This window comes from Heteronotia binoei, chromosome 13 (genome assembly GCF_032191835.1).
Source record: "Heteronotia binoei isolate CCM8104 ecotype False Entrance Well chromosome 13, APGP_CSIRO_Hbin_v1, whole genome shotgun sequence".
NCBI classification, from domain to species: domain Eukaryota; kingdom Metazoa; phylum Chordata; class Lepidosauria; order Squamata; family Gekkonidae; genus Heteronotia; species Heteronotia binoei.
The window spans coordinates 2,796,748-2,817,400 of NC_083235.1; the positions used below are offsets into that span (position 1 = coordinate 2,796,748).

A 20,653-nucleotide genomic window follows, 5' to 3' on the forward strand; every position below is an offset into this window, starting at 1 on the left:
ATAATCCAGAAAGTGGGCACATGGGCAGAGAGACAGCAGGACTGCTGGGTCAAGATGGCGTGCTTCCAGGATGGTGAGGAGCTACGGTTCTTTGTTGGATTGCCACGCTCCCCTGCATGAATTCTCACCACCAGGATCTGTTATCATTACGTACCTTTTTTGGGGGGGCGGAGTGCTAAGTCGGGGCTTTTTTGGTAGAAAAAGCCCAGCAGGAACTCATTTGCATTTTAGGCCACACACCCCCTGACATCACCACTGTTTCACACAGGGCTTTCTTGTAGAAAAAGCCCAGCAGGAACTCATTTGCATTTTAGGCCACACCCCCTGACACCAAGGCACCTGGAACTGCGTTTCTTTGCATTCCTGAGAGAGATCTTGGGGTCGTGGTAGGTAACTCACTGAAAAGCAGGGTCCTGAGGGTAATCAAGGACAAGCTAAGGAAACCCCCAGTAAATAATACATTACAATCTTCACGAATTCTTTACCATGTAGTAGTATACATGATACCTTCCTTGTTGTGGCCAGGCTGGACACTCTGCGCCCCCCCCCCCCTTTTGGTCATTGCCTCGCCTGTGATCTTAGGCCCAGTATTTTAAAACAGCTGGTTCTTGCCTTGGAGGATAAGTTGGGTCACGCTTTCTGAGTCGGGAACTTTGTCGTCAATATTTTTGGCGATGACTTTCAGCTCCTGGACTCCATCTGAAAAGAAGGAGAGGTAGGAACATCATAAGGGACAGAGTCACAGGAGGAGGAGGATGGAGTGTGGTTGGTCTTAAGGGTGCCACTTGACTCCTGCTTTGTCTTATGTTATGTTTAGGGTTCTTAATTGTATCCTGTTCTTTATATTCAATAAAAAGCTTGTTTATGGTAGAGGAGAAGGAGGAGGAGAAGGAGAAGAAAGCTGTTACTCACTGATTCCTTTTGCAACAGGATCCAGCACAAAGACCGTCGTAATGTTTTTCTGCATTCCTTCGGGCTGTGAAGGAAGGAAGGATAGGAATCGTCTTTCACCAAGAACTTGCCACCAGTGTTCCCTCTACGCTGAGTTAATGTGAGCTAACTCACAGATTGTTAACCTCCAGCTCACACATTTTTGTCTCAGCTCAGGAAAAATGGACCCAGAGCAGACTATGCAGTAGCTCGCAACTTTGATGCTAGGAACTCACAACTTGAATGCTAGGAGCTCACACCTTTGATGCTAGGAGCTCACAACTTTGATGCTGGTCACTCAGAAAGCGGAATTTTTGCTCACCAGAGACAGCTTGCCACTGCTAAGACTGGGCAAGGGCAGCAGCGAGAGGCTCAAAATAACAGAGAACTTCAAGCCAAGAGCATCAGATCTTGTTTTTGGTATGAATGGTTCGGTTGCATTGGAGTCCCTACCGACACCTGTCCTTTTGGTTAACAATCCCTGGGTGGGGGCAGGGGATCCCTGGGTTTCCCTCCCTTCCGTCCCCCCGGTCAGGGTCATCAGAAAGCAGGGGGGAGGGAAATGGCTGCTGGACACTCCATTATTCCCTATGGAGTGATTCCCATAGGGTATAATGGAGAATTGCTCTGTTGGTGTCTGGGGCTCTAGGGAGGCTGCTTTTTGAAGTAGAGGCACCAACTTTTCAGTATAGCATCTGGTGCCTCTCCCCAGAACACCTCCCAAGTTTCAAAAGGATTGGACCAGGGGGTCCAATTCTATGAGCCTCCAAAGAAGGTGCCCCTCTCCTTTATTATTTCCAATGGAGGGAAGGCATTAAGAACATAAGAGAAGCCATGTTGGATCAGGCCAATGGCCCATCTAGTCCAACACTCTGTGTCACACAGTGGCTAAAAAAGAAAGGAGGTTCACAAGTGGGGCTAGAAGCCCTTCCATTTTGCCCCCTCCCCGCAAGCACAAAGAATACAGAGCATCACTGCCCCAGACAGTTCCAACAATATGCTATGGCTAATAGCCACTGATGGGCCTCTGCTCCAGATGTTGATCCAACCCCCTTTTGAAGCTGGCTATGCTTGTAGCCACCACCACCTCCTGTGGCAGTGAATTCCATGTGTTAATCACCCTTTGGGTGAAGAAGGACTTCCTTTTATCTGTTTTAACCTGACTGCTCAGCAATTTTATTGAATGCCCACGAGTTCTTGTATTGTGAGAAAGGGAGAAAAGGACTTCTTCTCTACTTTCTCCATCCCATGCATAATCTTGTCAACCTCTTTCATGTCACCCCACAGTCGACGTTTCTCCGAGCTAAAGAGTCCCAAGCGTTTTAACCTTTCTTCATAGGGAAAGTGTTCCAACCCTTTAATCCTTCTAGTTGCCCTTTTCTGCATAAGAACATAAGAGAAGCCATGTTGGATCAGGCCAACGGCCCATCAAGTCCAACACTCTGTGTCACACAGTGGCAAAAATTTTTATATATACACACACACTGTGGCTAATAGCCACTGATGGACCTGTGCTCCATATTTTTATCTAAACCCCTCTTGAAGGTGGCTATACTTGTGGCCGCCACCACCTCCTGTGGCAGTGAATTCCACATGTTAATCACCCTTTGGGTGAAGAAGTACTTCCTTTTATCCGTTTTAACCTTTCTGCTCAGCAATTTCATCGAATGCCCACGAGTTCTTGTATTGTGAGAAAGGGAGAAAAGTACTTCTTTCTCTACTTTCTCCATCCCATGCATTATCTTGTAAACCTCTATCATGTCACCCCGCAGTCGATGTTTCTCCAAGCTAAAGAGTCCCAAGCGTTTCAACCTTTCTTCATAGGGAAAGTGCTCCAGCCCTTTAATCATTCTAGTTGCCCTTCTCTGGACTTTCTCCAATGCTATAATATCCTTTTTGAGGTGTGGCGACCAGAACTGCACACAGTACTCCAAATGAGGCCGCACCATCGATTTATACAGGGGCATTATGATACTGGCTGATTTGTTTTCAATTCCCTTCCTAATAATTCCCAGCATGGCGTTGGCCTTTTTTATTGCAGACGCACACTGTCTTGACATTTTCAGTGAGTTATCTACCTTGACCCCAAGATCTCTCTCTTGGTCAGTCTCTGCCAGTTCACACCCCATCAACTTGTATTTGTAGCTGGGATTCTTGGCCCCAATGTGCATTACTTTGCACTTGGCCACATTGAACCGCATCTGCCACGTTGACGCCCACTCACCCAGCCTCAACAGATCCCTTTGGAGTTCCTCACAATCCTCTCTGGTTCTCACCACCCTGAACAATTTAGTGTCATCCGCAAATTTGGCCACTTCACTGCTCACTCCCAACTCTAAATCATTTATGAACAAGTTAAAGAGCATGGGACCCAGTACCGAGCCCTGCGGCACCCCACTGCTTACCGTCCTCCACTGCGAAGACTGCCCATTTATACTCACTCTCTGCTTCCTATTACTCAGCCAGTTTTTGATCCACAAGAGGACCTGTCCTTTTACTCCATGACTCTCAAGCTTTCTAAGGAGCCTTTGATGAGGAACTTTATCAAAAGCTTTCTGGAAGTCAAGGTAAACAACATCTATCGGGTCTCCTTTGTCCACATGTTTGTTCACCCCCTCAAAGAAATGTAACAGGTTAGTGAGGCAAGATCTTCCCTTGCAGAACCCATGCTGAGTCTTCCTCAATAACCCGTGTTCATCAATGTGCCTACTCATTCTGTCCTTGATAATGGTTTCTACCAACTTTCCCGGTATTGAAGTCAGACTGACTGGCCTGTAATTTCCCGGATCTCCTCTGGAACCCTTTTTAAAGATGGGGGTGACATTTGCTACCTTCCAGTCCTCAGGAACGGAGGCAGATTTCAATGAAAGATTACAGATTTTTGTTAGAAGATCCACAAGTTCAACTTTGAGTTCTTTCAGAACTCTCGGATGTATGCCATCCGGACCCGGTGACTTATTAGTTTTTAATTTGTCTATCAGTTGTAGGACCTCCTCTTTTGTCACCTCAATCTGACTCAGGTCTTTCAACACCCCTTCCAAAATTAGTGGTTCTGGGGCGGGCAAAAAGTTCTCGTCTTCCACAGTGAAGACGGAGGCAAAAAATTCATTTAGCTTCTCAGCCATTTCCCTATCCTCCTTCAGTAATCCTTTTTCCAATGCTTCATTTAGCTTCTCAGCCATTTCCCTATCCTCCTTCAGTAATCCTTTTTCCAATGCTTCATTTAGCTTCTCAGCCATTTCCCTATCCTCCTTCAGTAATCCTTTTTCCAATGCACTTTTTCCAATGCTATAATATCCTTTTTGAGGTGCGGTGACCAGAATTGCACACAGTATTCCAAATGAGACCGCACCATCGATTTATTTGAAAGATGTGCAGTCCCTTGAAATGTGACGGCCAGAACTGCCTTTGGAGTTCAATTATGCTTGTCACACCCTTGCTCCCAGCTCCGCCCCCAATGTCTCCCGGCTCCACCCCCAAAGTCCCCAGATGTTTCTTGAATCGGACTTGGCGACCCAACCTGTCCTACTGCCCTCTTGGTGTTTTGAGAAAAGAGGTGGGGGATTGGATGGGGCTTTTGCCCAGGAAGGCTTCTGAGGGGCTACTGAAGATCTGATTGGCTGTGCATATTTTTAAACAGTGCTGCTTTGGCAGCGGCTACCACCACGGCACAAGGATCTTCACCGTGGGACTAAAGGTCAGCTGGGGCAGCCATTTCCATCTCCTGCAGCAGCCTGTAGCGGTTGCCAGGTCCGACTCAAGAAATATCTGGGGACTTTGGGGGCAGAGCCAGGAGACTTTGGAGGTGGAGGAAGGGTGTGACAAGCATGAAAGAACTCCAAAGGGAGTTCTGGCGATGATGATGATATTGGATTTATATCCCGCCCTCCACTCCGAAGAGTCTCAGAGCGGCTCACAATCTGCTTTCCCTTCCTCCCCCTCAACAGACACCCTGTGAGGTGGGTGAGGCTGAGAGAGCTCGGACACAAGCTGCCCTTTCAAGGACAGAGTCTCAGAGCAGCCTACAATCTCCTTTCCCTTCCTCCCCCACAACAGACACCCTGTGAGGTGGGTGGGGCTAAGAGGGCTCTCACATAGGGTTGCCAAGTCCAATTCAAGAAATAGCTGGGTACTTTGGGGGTGGAGCCAGGAGACTTTGGGGGTGGAGCCAGGAAACATTGGGGGCGGAGCCAGGAACAAGGGTGTGACAAGCATAATTGAATTCCAAGAGAGTTCTGGCCATCACATTTAAAGGGACAGCACACCTTTTTAAATGTCTTCTTTCCATAGGAAATAATGAAGGATAGGGGCACCTTCTTTTGCGGCTCATAGAATTGGACCCCCCGGTCCAATCGTTTTGAAACTTGGGGGGTACTTTGGGGAGAAGCACTAGATACTATATTGAAAATTTGGTGCCTCTACCTCAAAACACAACTCCCCCAGAGCCCCCGAAACCTCCAGATCAATTCCCCATTATACCCTATGAGAATCGATCTCCACATAGGGAATAATGAAGACGTTTCCCTCTCCTCCCCCCCTGCCCCCGTTTCTGGCAAATCTGATGCAGGGGACTGGCCTCTCTACTCACGAGTTGCTGCCAGCTTCTTCACAGCAACACAGACACACCATCCCAAGAGGAAGCCTTTCAATCAAGCCTCCGGAGGTGCAAAGGCACATGGTCCTTTGGGGGCAGGGCGGGGCGGGGCTTCACCTCCCCCCCCACCGGCCAGCTGACTGGGGGCGGGAAGCAGCCTGGGAAAATGGAAGAACTCCAGCTGCTGTGACCGGGGCTGGATGGGAAGGGAAGGGATGAGGAGAAGCTGCTGCGATCCGGGGTGGGGGGGAAGGGCCGCCATCCACCCCCCCCCTTTCCGGATCTTTGGCAAGCGGGGGGAGGAGGCTCCAAATCAGGGGTCCCCTGCCCAGGCGGGGGATTTGGGAAGCCTACTCTCACAGCAGCTGCCCTTTCAAGGACAACCTCTGCCAGAGCTATAGCTGACCCAAGGCCATTCCAGCAGCTGCAAGTGGAGGAGTGGGGAATCTAACCCGGTTCTCCCAGATAAGAGAGCAATGGCTGACCCAAGGCCATTCCAGCAGCTGCAAGTGGAGGAGTGGGGAATCAAACCCGGTTCTCCCAGATAAGAGAGCTCTAGCTGACCCAAGGCCATCCCAGCAGGTGCAAGTGGAGGAGTGGGGAATCAACCCGGTTCTCCCAGATAAGAGAGCTCTGGCTGACCCAAGGCCATTCCAGCAGCTGCGAGTGGAGGAGTGGGGAATCAAACCCGGTTCTCCCAGATAAGAGAGCACTGGCTGACCCAAGGCCATTTCAGCAGCTGCAAGTGGAGGAGTGGGGAATCAAACCCGGTTCTCCCAGATAAGAGAGCAATGGCTGACCCAAGGCCATTTCAGCAGCTGCAAGTGGAGGAGTGGGGAATCAAACCCGGTTCTCCCAGATAAGAGAGCAATGGCTGACCCAAGGCCATTTCAGCAGCTGCAAGTGGAGGAGTGGGGAATCAAACCCGGTTCTCCCAGATAAGAGAGCTCTGGCTGACCCAAGGCCATTTCAGCAGCTGCAAGTGGAGGAGTAGGGAATCAAACCCGGTTCTCCCAGATAAGAGAGCTCTGGCTGACCCAAGGCCATTCCAGCAGCTGCAAGTGGAGGAGAGGGGAATCAAACCCGGTTCTCCCAGATAAGAGAGCTCTGGCTGACCCAAGCCCATTCCAGCAGGTGCAAGTGGAGGAGTGGGGAATCAAACCCGGTTCTCCCAGATAAGAGACCTCCGGCTGACCCAAGGCCATTCCAGCAGCTGCAAGTGGAGGAGTGGGGAATCAAACCCGGTTCTCCCAGATAAGAGTCCACACACTTAACCACTATACCAAACTGGCTCTCATATTTAAAGGGACTGTGCACCTTTTAAATTTCTTCCCGCAATTTAGAAATAATGAACAAATCCCCAGGTCCCCAAAACGCACCATATTAGTTCAATAACAACCTTTATCGGAGTTTTGTTATTTGTAGTTTTAAGGTGGCTCCCTCATGAAGTCTCAGTGCGTGTATCCAGTGTGCATGGAGAATGTTTTGGCCAGCAATGAAATGGAAGGCTCTGGACATGCTTTTAGTAAAAAAAAACTGGCTCACTCCTTCATTATATACAACTCAACAAGGAAATGGAAAGGAAAGGTCCCCTGTGCAAGCACCACAACTCTGGGGTGACGTTGCTTTCACATTTTCACGGCAGACTTTTTTACTGAGTGGTTTGCCATCGCCTTCCCCAGTCTTTTACACTTTCCCCCCAGCAAGCTGGGGACTCATTTGACCCACCTCGGAAGGATGGAAGGCTGAGTCGACCTTGGGCCGGCTACCTGAACCAGCTTTGCTGGGATAGAACTCAGGTCGTGAGCAGAGAGTTCAGATCACAGTACTGCAGTACTGCTGCTTTACCACTCTGCGCTAAAGGAAGATCAACAAGAGGAAGACATTGGGATTGCTTCCGGGTTTGGCAGAGCGAGGCGGTCGCGTCTCGGAGGAGCTCCGAAGAGACGAGCCGAACTTGGCTTCGCAGAGGGACGTTCTGTCCGTACAGACCCCTGTTGGGGGGGCCAGTACACTGAGGGGGCTAGGGGAAGCGTCTGGAGGAGTTTTGTCTCGAAGACGTTTCTCTCCTCCCTGTCTTGAAGCCAAGCGCGCCTAATGGCGACTTAGCTCCGACCTCCGGAAAGAGGAGGAGAAGCCGCGGCAAGGCGATTTGCTGCACAATGAAATGCTGAAGGCTCAGCTGTATACTTTCAAACCAGGATAGTGGAGAAGTTGCTGTTTATTTGCGGTTCCTCAGACTTGGAAAGGGAAAAAAAAAAGGAAGGCGGATACGTTTGTTTCTGTTCCCTTTGGAGGTGAGAACGCAGGACCGACCACTCCCAGGAGCGGTAGGACGGATAGAACAAAGAGGCTTAACAAAACTTTGTATATTCTTCTCTTCACGGACGGATAAGCGCTCTAGTGACAGTGTTGATGGTGATTTACTATCGTGCCTGGCGGTCGGGACTAACAAGGCTGACAAGATAAATCACGGAGAAGAAAAAGTGGAGGGTGACGCCCTGCTAATCAGCGGCTGTAGGAAACTTTGGCTGGACTTTATTTAAGAGCTGATTTAAGGAGGTCAAAGGAGACCAAGACTGTGTAATTGGAAGTGGTGGAGAAAAGAAGAAAGGTGGACTTTTGTTTGAATCACTTTGCTTGTGTGCTAATTATTGATTACCTTTAAGATATCTGTTAATTGGTAATTTTCTAAGCTGTACACCACTGTTAGTTAGTTACTGGTTATTAGTGGGAGAACAGAGGTTGGCTGAGATAAAATGTCGCAACAGGCTAAGTTTAAAGGTTCCCCGGGTCAACCCAAAACGGTGGCAGATTCCATAGCTCAAGACTCTCTTAAAGAGATCCAACAGATTAAAGAGACCCAACAGACTTTCTTAGAGGCCTTGAAACAAGTTCAAATAGAACTAAGCAAGCAGACAGAAGCTCTAACAAAAAAATTTGAGATTTTAGAGGCGAATTATAGAGATACTAAGGAAGACATTAATGAGATAAAAAATATTACAAAGTCAATAGAAGAGAAGTTTAGTAAAACAGAGGACAGAATAGAAGAACTAGAGATAAAACAGGAAGAACATGAGATTAAGCTAGCTAAGTTAGAGATGGTCCAAGCGGACTATATTATTAGGTTACTAAATATCCCAGAGGAGAAATTGGAGAATCTTTTGGATATAGTAGCTGAGGCATTGACTGAAGTCATAAAAATAGAGAAGGAGGATATAATAAAAGAGATTGATTTTATACATAGAGTTGGTACCCAATACGCGAAAAAGAACGATTTACCAAGAGAGGTTCACATAAAGTTTGTTCGTAGGTGTATGAAAGAACGTGTGTGGCGTGAGTTAAGAGATCAATCTCTCACGATTAAAGGTACAAAAATTAGAGCTATGAGAGAGATCCCGTGGATAATAAGGCATAAGAGAAGAAACTATACTAATTTAGTGGGTATGCTGCAAGACCGAGGGATAATTTACAGATGGATGATCCCGGAAGGGGTGTTGTTTACATATGGTGGTGTAAGATACAAGATTGACTCCTTAGAGAAGGTAGAGGATTTTATACTTAATCAGGCTAGAACGTGGGAGAAGAAAACGGATAGAAGGATCTCTAAAGGAAATTGGAGTCCAGGAAGGCAATCAGACCCAGTTGAGGTTCCAGATTATCGTTCACAAGAAGAAAAGACTGAAACTGAAACTGATCAAGCGCAAGAGCGAGGACAGAGAGAGACAAGAGCTCAAAAGAAAAAGAAGAATTTTTAAGGAAGATTAAGATATTGTTTAGATTCCTAAATGATGAATAGTTTAAAGATTTTGTCTCAGAATGTAAATGGTCTGAACTCGCCTCAAAAAAGGAAACGTGTTTTTCAGCAATTAAAGAAATTAAATTTGGATATTATATGCTTGCAGGAGACTCACTTAAGAAAACGGGATGAGGCATATCTTTTTAATAAGAAGCTAGGTAATATGTTTGTGACCTCAGAATTGGAGAAAAAAAAAAGGGGTTTGGTGACCTATGTTAATGAGCGACTGCAAGCCAAATTGATTTTTCAAACAGAGGATGCAAGGATGCAAGGTATAGAGATAATTATGGAAAAAGTAAAATTTTTGTTAGTTAATATTTACGCACCTAATGTTAAACAGACCCAATTTTATAGAGATTTATATACAAAGATCAGTGCATACAACTATGATGAGATTTGTCTATTAGGAGACTTTAATGCGGTCACTTGTCCCATGCAAGATAGAAATTCTATAAATCATAAAAAAGGTAGGAAAAAACTAGGTAGTAATACACTACCAGATAATTTTTTCAGGATGGTAGATGAGTTTACCCTGGTAGACCCCTGGCGAGTCATGTATCCAAACAAAAGTGATTTTACATTTTTTTCAGGCAGACATAATTCCTGGTCGCGTATCGATATGATCTGGGTGACAGCTGGAATAATTAAGATACTGGAAGATGCAGAAATACTACCATGCACAATAGCGGACCATAATCCGATTATGATATCTATAAAAGATGTTAAGAAAAGATCAGGATGGAGGTTTAATATAAAGCTTTTAGATGACAAACAGTTTGTGAAATTTATTAAGGAGGAGATGAAGGTTTTTTTTCAGATTAATTCGCAGAGAGAGACTTCCCACAGATTACTGTGGGAGACTAGTAAAGCGTATATGAGAGGGTTAGCAATAAGCTTTAACACTTTTAAAAAACGAGAAGAGAATAAAACTTTAACAAACTTAACTGAATTGCTTAGGCAGAAAGAGAGTTGCCTAAAAGAGAAACCTTCGGTTCAACAAATTAAAGCTGAAATGAAGTTAGTGCAACATAAGATACATTTAATATTCTTGGATGAGATGAAAAAGAAGATTCAATATACCAGATCTCAATTTTTTGAAAATGCAAATAAGCCAGGTAAATGGCTGTCATACAAGATAAGAAAAGAAAAAGAAAAGAAAATAATAAGGGTCTTGAAAGATAAAGATGGTAGTCAGAAAGCAGCAGCAGAAGATAAGAAAAAAATAATATGGGATTTCTATTCTCAATTATATAGTAAAGAGGAGGTAAATTCCGACAAGATAGAAGCTTATTTCAAAGAGAAAAAAATAATACAGAAATTAACGGAAGAACAAAGGACTAGCTTAGCTAGTCCAATTACAATTGGTGAAATTGAAGAAGTATGGGCTAGATTAAAAAAGAACAAGGCAGCGGGACCGGACGGGCTGCCAGCCGAATATTACATATGTTTTAAAGAAGATATTATAATCCAATACAAAAATCTGATTGAGGAGATTTGGGAAACCCAGCTAATTCCGGAGTCTTGGAAAAGGGCAAATGTATCACTCATTCCCAAAACATCAAAAGATCTAGAGGATATTAAGAACTACCGCCCGATCTCTCTATTAAACATAGACTACAAGATTTATACGTCTATTTTAGCGAACAGACTTAAAAAAATTCTGGCAAATATAATTCATTCTGATCAGGCCGGATTCCTCCCGAAAAGATATATGCGAACAAACATCAGGATTATATCTAATATATTAGAATATTACGACTTACATAGAGAAAAACAAATGATTCTTTTGTTTATCGATGCCGAGAAGGCTTTCGATAATGTTAATTGGGATTTTATGATCAGAGCATTAGGGGAGATGAGTTTTGGTGAGATTTTTATTAAGAGCATACAAGCCTTGTATACAGAACAAGTTGCTAGATTTATCATTAATGGAGACTTAACAGAAGAGGTAAAGATACATAAAGGTACAAGACAAGGATGCCCACTCTCTCCGCTGCTCTTTATTTTACTATTGGAAATCTTAAATAACTTAATCAGGGCTAACAGCAAAATTAAAGGACTGGAAATTAAGAAAGAGTCGTATAAGATCTTAGCATATGCCGATGACTTGGTATTGATATCACAAAATAACAGAGAGTCCGTGGTTGAGATTTTAAAAGAATTAGAAGACTATGGTCAAGTCGCGGGTCTAAGAATAAATAAACAAAAATCTAAGATGCTTAACAAAAATATCTCTCCTCAAGAGGTGAGAGAGCTTGAAAGATTAACCGGATTCAGTAATGAAACAAAAATAAAATATTTGGGGATAACTTTCTCCAATAAGTGTAGCAATTTATACGATAACAATTATGTACCGCTGTTAAAGGAAATTGATTTTTCTTTAAAAAAATGGGCGAACATGAAATTATCTTTTATGGGAAGGATAGCGCTAATTAAGATGATGGTTCTTCCTAAAGTCATGTTTCTGTTTCAGATGATTAGTTTTGGGATAAGGAAACCCTTCTTTACTAAAATAGACCAATTAGTAAGAGCCTTTATTTGGCAAGGTAACCGACCTAGGATAAAATGGAAAATTTTAAAAGACAAAAAAGATATGGGCGGATTGGGACTCCCAGATTGGGAAACATACTATGTTGCGTGCGTCACACTCTGGCTAAAAGAATGGATTCGGTTGGAGAATACGCGCATACTAGCCTTAGAAGGCTCAGATTTACAAGCGGGATGGCATGCTAACCTATGGTATGTGCAAAAAGGGCAGAAATATTTTAAAAATCATTTGATTCGCAAAACCATTTATGAAGTTTGGTTAAAAATTAGAAGACTGATCTATGCTAAGACACCAAGATGGATATCCCCTGAAGAGGCGTCAATTCTGCCTCAACTGTATAACTTCAAAAAGATAATTAGGTATCAGGATATTTTGGATGATAAAGATAATTTAAGAGAAAAAGAAGACCTAGATTCCAGGGGGATAAGCATGGATTGGTGGACCAGAAATCAAGTAATAACTAAATATAATTCAGACAAGGCGAAAGGATTTACAAAAGCAAATTTTGATTTTGACAAACTGTTATTAAGAGAAGAGGAGAAAATAATTAAGAAAGTTTATAATTATATTCTGCAAATCAAATTAGAAGACGAAGTGGTTAAAAACTCTATGGTGAAATGGGCGCAAAATTTACAACGTAATATTAGTCTAGAACAATGGTCCAATTTTTGGAAAAAGAACTATAAAGTGATAAAGCCAATTAATTATAGGGAAAATTTTTTTAAACTATTTCACAGATGGTACCTCACCCCGGTACAGATAGCTAAATTTAATAATGCAATGTCACCTGTATGTTGGAAGTGCAAAGTAGATATTGGTTCATTTTATCATATGTGGTGGAACTGCAAAGTGGCTAAAACTTTCTGGGAAAAGATACACTGTATGATAAAGGAAATTTTAACTAGAGATTTTGTTTTTGAACCAGAAGTGATGTTATTATCATTTATTAAGAATACAGTTCCACAAGAAGATGAACATATGGTGATTTATATTATAACTGCGGCAAGGATAGTGTATGCTAAATATTGGCGTCAGGAGAGGGGTCCGAACCTGAGTGAAGTTATCGAAAAAGTCTTGGATGCCGCCGAGATGGATGTACTTTCAAATATGCTAAAAGGAGAGTCTAAAGATGACGCTGTCAGAAACTGGGGCAAGTTTTATGAATGGTATCAGAAAAAAGAAAGTATTTCTATCACTGGCAAAACTGAAAAAACTGAAAAAATTTAAAAATAATGATTATTTAAAAATTATCTAAAAATGATTTGTTGTACCTATAATTTGTTTTCAATTTTAGAGAGCAGATAAAAAGTTATGTATTTGTAATGTTTTGTAATGACTCAAAGTTAAATATTTTTTGTTAAGATAGAAGCCGTTGACTTCCTCCTCAAGGAAGCTTAATCAACTTTACTTATGTTAACAACGTGTATATATTATGTGACTGTAAGTTGAGGAAGTGGGTGTATTATCGATATTGATACAAAGAAAATAAAAAACTATTATGTCAAAAAAAAAAAAACAAGAGGAAGACATTAACAATGCTGATGAAGTGGCAACACGAAATGCGTCAATTATTGTAACCAGGGATGGCGCATGGTGTTCTGCCGCCTGAGGCAGAACCCTGATGCTCAACCCCTCCTCTCACTGGGGAAACTTTTTTTTTTTAAAGAAATTTATTCCCCACCCCTCTCTCTGAATCAGAGACTCAAGAGCGGCTTACAATCTCCTTTACCTTCTCCCCCCACAATAGACACTCTGTGAAGTGAGTGAGGCTGAGAGTGCTCTGACAGAAGCTGCCCTTTCAAGGACAACTACTGGGATAGCTATGACTGACCCAAGGCCATTCCAACAGCTGCAAGTGGAGTAGTGGGGAATCAAACCCAGTTCTCCCAGATCAGAATTTGCATACTTAACCACTTTTAGTGCGTGTGGCGTGATGTCACACAGAGGTGACATCATCATGTCATTCACTGAAGTGCCGTTGTTTCTGGGGAGTTCATCCCGCCTCTCAGCGTCCAGTTGGAGGCTCAGGGACACAACTGCCTAGTTTGCCCACACGCCGGCTCTGATTGTAACTAGTTACTTGTATTGTGTACTACTAAATTACTGTGGGCTCTGTTGAAAATGATTTAATTGTTTCTTACGGTTGTTTATTGTGGATTTTTGCGTCAAAGATATTTGTAAATTCAAAAGCGATAATACATATAGAAAAGTATGGTAGCCTGTTTACATCACAGCTATGTTGTTTTGTTTCTTGTAATTTCTTTCTTGTAATTTGAGTGGAGAGCCAGTTTGGTGTAGTGGTTAAGTGTGAGGACTCTTATCTGGGAGAACCGGGTTTGATTCTCCACTCCTCCACTGGCAGCTGCTGGAATGGCCTTGGGTCAGCCATAGCTCTGTTATCTGGGAGAACCGGGTTTGATTCCCCACTCCTCCACTTGCAGCTGCTGGAATGGCCTTGGGTCAGCCAGAGCTCTCTTTTCTGGGAGAACCGGGTTTGATTCTCCACTTGCAGCTGCTGGAATGGCCTTGGGTCAGCCATAGCTCTCTTATCTGGGAGAACCGGGTTCGTTTCCCCACTCCTCCACTTGCACCTGCTGGAATGGCCTTGGGTCAGCCAGAGCTCTCTTATCTGGGAGAACCGGGTTTGATTCCCCACTCCTCCACTTGCGGCTGCTGGAATGGCCTTGGGTCAGCCATAGCTCTGTTATCTGGGAGAACCGGGTTTGATTCCCCCCTCCTCCACTTGCACCTGCTGGAATGGCCTTGGGTCAGCCATAGCTCTGTTATCTGGGAGAACCGGGTTTGATTCCCCCCTCCTCCACTTGCACCTGCTGGAATGGCCTTGGGTCAGCCAGAGCTCTCTTATCTGGGAGAACCGGGTTTGATTCCCCACTCCTCCACTTGCGGCTGCTGGAATGGCCTTGGGTCAGCCAGAGCTCTCTTATCTGGGAGAACCGGGCTTGATTCCCCACTTCTCCACTTGCAGCTGCTGGAATGGCCTTGGGTCAGCCAGAGCTCTCTTATCTGGGAGAACCGGGTTTGATTCCCCACTCCTGCACTTGCACCTGCTGGGATGGCCTTGGGTCAGCCAGAGCTCTCCTATCTGGGACAACCGGGTTTGATTCCCCACTCCTCCACTTGCAGCTGCTGGAATGGCCTTGGGTCAGCCAGAGCTCTGTTATCTGGGAGAACCGGGTTTGATTCCCCACTCCCCCACTTGCAGCTGCTGGGATGGCCTTGGGTCAGCCAGAGCTCTGTTATCTGGGAGAACCGGGTTTGATTCCCCACTCCTCCACTTGCACCTGCTGGGATGGCCTTGGGTCAGCCATAGCTCTGGCAGAGGTTGTCCTTGAAAGGGCAGCTGCTGTGAGAGCCCTCTCCAGCCCCACCCACCTCACAGGGCATTTGTTGTGGGGGAGGAAGGGAAAGGAGATTGTGAGCCGTTCTGAGACTCTTCGGAGTGGAGGGCGGGATATAAATCCAATATCTTCTTCTTCTTCTTCTAATTTACCCAGAGATTGGCATCAGTGGCTATTAGCCACAGTGTGTATATGTGTGTGTGTGTATATATATATATTGGCCGCTGTGTGACACAGAATGTTGGACTGGATGGGCCATTGGCCTGATCCAACATGGCTTCTCTTATGTTCTTATGTTCTTTACTCTATAGCAGGGGTGGCCAAGGGTAGCTCTCCAGATGTTTTTTTGCCTACAATTCCCATCAGCCCCAGCCAGCATGGCCAATGGCTGGGGCTGATGGGAGTTGTAGGCAAAAAAATAAATAAATCTGTAGAGCTACCCTTGGCCACCCCTGCTCTATAGCATGTTTGAGAACCAGGCACCTCTCTGCTTCAAAGACTGAGTGAACTGGGGCCCATTGGGGGTGAAGCGCAGCCCAAGTGAGTTGCTGTACTAAACTTCACAGGCACACTTGTGGCATAACAGGGGTTTTGCGGCCCTGTCTGAGACAGCGTTTCAAGGCTGGGCTGACAGTCTGCAAGGATCACTGGACGAAGGCAGGCAGAATGCGCTCCTTAACAGAATTTTCTAGAAGCCGGCTCATTTCAGCCTTTCTTTCTCCAAGAGGCCTCGGAGACCCCGAATTCATACATACCACGACTTTCAGCTTCTTCTTGACACCATCGGACACAGACAGTCCCCAGACTGCTGCTTTGACCTCGATGTCGTGGAGTCCCAGCTGGAGAGGGACAATCACAAACGGCACGGCCTTGGAGGAGAGGCCCCTGATGGTGAAAACCTGCCTGTATCTTCGCTTGGCGGTGGAAGCGCTGCAGAAGGCCGGGTTGTGGACTAGCTCTAACCGCACCTGCCGAGAAAGATGGGGAAGCCGTGAGCCAAAGTCTTGAAAATATGGGAGAAGGGAGCCGTGAAGGGCCTTCACTCCCCTCTTTAAATAAATTACATCTTTGGTTGAAAGCAGGCATTGTATTTTTCCAGGTGTCACACATAGGGTTGCCAAGTCCAATTCAAGAAAGATCAAGTTGTGACAAGCATAACTGAACTCCAAAGGGAGTTCTGGTCATCACATTTTTTTTTTTACCAAACTTTTTATTTTGCAATATATTGAAATAAATTCATCTATTCAAATTCAAATATACTTCTCCAATACATTACATATTTTCCTCCCCCCCCCCCACTCTTATTCATGACCTCCGCCGGTACTTAAAACAAATTAAAAGCATATTAAAGGTAAAATCACAATTATAAAATCTTTAGAAAGAAAAAAAAATTATCATTCACTAACCTTTTCTCTAATAATCATTTAGCACTTATTAAACACAATGCTCATAATTATTAATTCGGTTCCAGAGTTCCCCCTATCTTAGTCTTATCTTAACTCTCATATATATATATATATTTACCAAGTAGCTATGTTCTACTAATGCTTGTATCACAATTCCTCTTTTTCATTAAAAGTTCAATTAATGTTGTCATACGCTACTAAATATCTTTTCACCATTATAAAATCTTTACACAAAGAGTTATCTTTCAATAACCTTTTCTCTATGATTCACTTAGCATTTATTAAACACAAATCTCATAATTATAGAATCAACTCCGGAATTCCAGCTGTCTTAATCTTATCTTAACTCATATATGTATAATTACCATGTAACTATATCCTACTAACTCAATAATCGCGATTCTTCTTTATCATTTAAAGTTCAATTCATGTTGTCATAAACTACTAAATGACTCTTCACCCTCCATTGTGCTTCCACGTAACTTTGAAATTTACTCCAGTCTTCTTTAAACTTCTCTGTATTGTTGTCTTTTAAGATTCTAGTAAGTTTGTCCATTTCACTCCAGTTAAGAACCTTTAAGACCCAGTCCCATTTTTTCAGGTATTCTGTCTTGCTTCCACATTTGCGCATACAATGTTCTCGCAGCTGAAAGCAAATACCACAACAATGTTCTGTCTTGCTTTGGAAAGCTTTCCATTTGTAATCCCACCAGAAAGACATCTGGTACTCTCCAAATATTATAACCCAAGATTTTCGAGATCTCCTGTTGAATCATTGTCCAAAATTGTTTCGCCTTCTCACAAGTCCACCACATGTGGTAGAAAGAACCTTCATGTTTTTTACATTTCCAACACCTATCTGAAACTTGATTACTCATTTTTGTTAGCTTTTTAGGTGTCATGTACCATCTGTACAGCATTTTGAAACAGTTCTCTTTTATGCTATAGCACGTTGATATTTTCATTGAATTCTTCCATAGGTGTTCCCACATCTCCATCTGTATTTCTTTATTAAAGTTAATCGCCCATTTAATCATTTGAGGCTTCACCACCTCCTCTTCTGTAGACCATTTCAATAACAGTTAATACATCCTTGAGATCAATTTTTCATTCTCGCCCAACAGCATTTTCTCCATTTCTGTTTTCTCTCGTCTTATACCTGTACTCTTAATATCTTTCTCTATCAAGCTTTTAATTTGTAACAGCTGAAACCAATCAAATTTGTCCTGCAATTCTTCAACCGATTTCATTTCAACTTTGCCCCCCTTGAACTTTAGCAGTTGTTCGTATGATGCCCATTTCCCTTCCCTTACACTTTGCGGCATACTTATTACTTCTGTTGGCACAATCCAAAGTGGTTTCCTCTCATCTCCATACTTACTATATTTTTTCCAAGTATTCAGCAAACTCCTCCTTATATAGTGATGTGAAAAAAAAACCGTCCATCTTCTCTTTCCCGTAGTACATATACGCATGCCAACCAAAGATATTTCCATGTCCTTCTAGCACCAATAATTTTTTGTTAATCAAAGTCATCCATTCCTTAATCCATACCAAACAAACTGCATCATGATATAGCATTAAATCAGGTAGTTGGAAGCCGCCTCTTTCTTTCGCATCTGTTAAGATTTTCATTTTGATTCTTGGTTTCTTGCCCGCCCAAATAAACTCTGAAATCTTTCTTTGCCACAGATTAAATTGTTTCTTATCTTTCACTATTGGGATAGTTTGAAATAAAAACATCATCCTTGGTAGAACATTCATTTTAATTGCAGATATCCTCCCCAGCATAGATATGTTTAGTTTATTCCATTTTAACATATCACTTTCTATTTTATGCCAGAGATTTTCATAATTGTTCTTATATAAGTCAATGTTTTTCATCGTCATCTCCACACCTAAATATTTTACTTTGGAGGCAACTTCACATCCAGTGGCATTTTGTAATTCTTTCTGTTTGTTTAGTGTCAGATTCTTAGTAAGGATTTTTGATTTTTCATTATTAATATAAAAGCCAACTATCTCACCATACTCTTTAATTTTCTTTAACAACAAAGGCATCACTTGTACTGGATTCTCATTAATGAACATCACATCGTCTGCAAAGGCTCTGTATTTATAGGAAAAACCTTTCAACTTCAATCCCTCTATTTCACTATCTTCATCAATTTGAGTCAACAAGACCTCTAGGGTCATTATAAACAACAATGGAGATAGAGGGCAACCTTGTCTTGTGCCTTTGCTGATCTTCAGTTGTTCAGTTAAGTCAGTATTCACACAGAGTTTTGCCTGTTGTTCTGTATATATTGCTTTAGACATCCTTATAAAATCATCTCCTAAATTCATTTTCTCCATAACTGCAAACATAAAGTCCCAGTTAAGATTATCAAAAGCTTTTTCCGCATCCGCAAAAAATAAAGCCACCTCCTTTTCTGGATGTTTTTCATAGTATTCAACAATGTCTATTACATTTCTGATGTTATCCCTTATTTGCCTCCTGGGGAGAAAGCCTGCTTGTTCTTCCTGAATAGAAATGTTTAAATGCTGTTTGAGTCTTTCCGCTAGAATTCTAGCAAATATTTTGTAATCATTATTCAGTAGTGAAATCAGTCGATAGTTTTTAACATTTGTGGAGTCTCTTTCTTCTTTCGGTATTAATGAAATAACCGCTTCTTTCCAAGAATCTGGTACCTTCCCATCTTCTCTAATACAGTTCATCAACTTTTGCATTTTAGGTACTAGTACATCCGCCAAGACTTTATAAAATTTTGCTGAAAAGCCGTCTGGACCTGGAGCTTTGCTTAATTTCATTGAACAAATCGCTGCTTCAATTTCAACCTTCTCAATTGGCTTATTCAAGATTTTTTCCATATTATCATTCAAGGGTTTCACTTTTAATCTTTGCAAATAGGCATCATTTTTTTCTTTTGTTATCTGTTGACCTTTATATAATTTGGCATAAAATTTAAAGAACTCCCTTTTAATTCCAGCTTGATCTACAATTTCTTTCCCTTCCACACAAATTTTATTTACAAACTTTTTCTCCCTTTTTTTCTTAAGTTGCCAAGCCAAATATTTCCCTGGTTTGTTGGCACCTTCAAATGATTTTTGCTGTGACCTTTTTAGCATCCATTCCACCTCCTTGTTCAATAAATGTTTCAACTGATTCTGCAAAATTGTGATTTCTCGCATTATTTTCTTTTTCCCCAGTCGTTTTTTTAGATCTTTTTCTTTTTTGCCTATTTCTGCTTGTAAGTCTTTCAATTGCTTTTCTTTAGCTCTTTTGTCTTTGTTGTTCAATGTGATTAGTAATCCTCTCATCACTGCTTTATACGTATTCCAAACGGTCTGTGTTTTAACCTCTTGGTCATCATTTGCTTGAAAGAAAGCTTTAGTTTCTTTTTCCAGAGACTTCACTACTTCCACTTTTTGCAACAAGTCCTCATTTAGTCTCCATCTTCTGCTCTTTCTCATAGCCTTCGCTGACCACATTAGTGGATTGTGGTCTGCACCTATTTTTGGAAGAATTTCCATCTTATTTGTAATAAGTCCCAAGTCCTTCGTGGACCATAACATATCAATTCTTGAGAAGGAGTTATGCCTTGCTGAGAAAAAGGTATAGTCACGTACATTAGGATTAAACTTTCTCCAAATGTCTTCCAGACTTTCTTGCTCTGTTAAATCGAAGAAGGACTTTGGTAACTTCCCATCTTTCTTCTTTTTGTTTCCAGATCTGTCCAGAGAGTTGTTAATGGTTCCATTGAAATCTCCCATTAACATAACCTGTTCATGAGTCACTTGGTTAAGTTGTTGCAAAATGTCTTTAAAGAAAACATCCTTCGCCCCGTTAGGGGCATATAAGCCCAACAGCAACGTTTTTTTTTCATTTATCAACACCTCCACTGCGATGTATCTGCCATCATTGTCTTTAAAGACCAGTTTAGGTTCTAGTTCTTTTTTAATGTAAAAAACCACTCCCCCTTTTTTTTTTCTTTAGCTAATGAAAAAAATTGTTCT

The 20,653-nt window shown here is 42.6% G+C and overlaps 1 protein-coding gene across 1 annotated transcript in view; it reads right to left on the minus strand.

Moving 5' to 3' along the window:
- LOC132581821 (A.superbus venom factor 1-like) overlaps positions 1-20,653 on the minus strand; it is a 138,095-nt gene that overhangs the window by 43,860 nt on the left and 73,582 nt on the right. Inside the window, exons 20-22 of the mRNA XM_060253234.1 lie at positions 15,986-16,198; positions 913-976; positions 613-699 (exon numbers count right to left, since the gene is read on the minus strand). Coding sequence (XP_060109217.1) covers positions 613-699; positions 913-976; positions 15,986-16,198 — 364 coding nt within the window. The remainder of the gene's footprint in view (positions 1-612; positions 700-912; positions 977-15,985; positions 16,199-20,653) is intronic.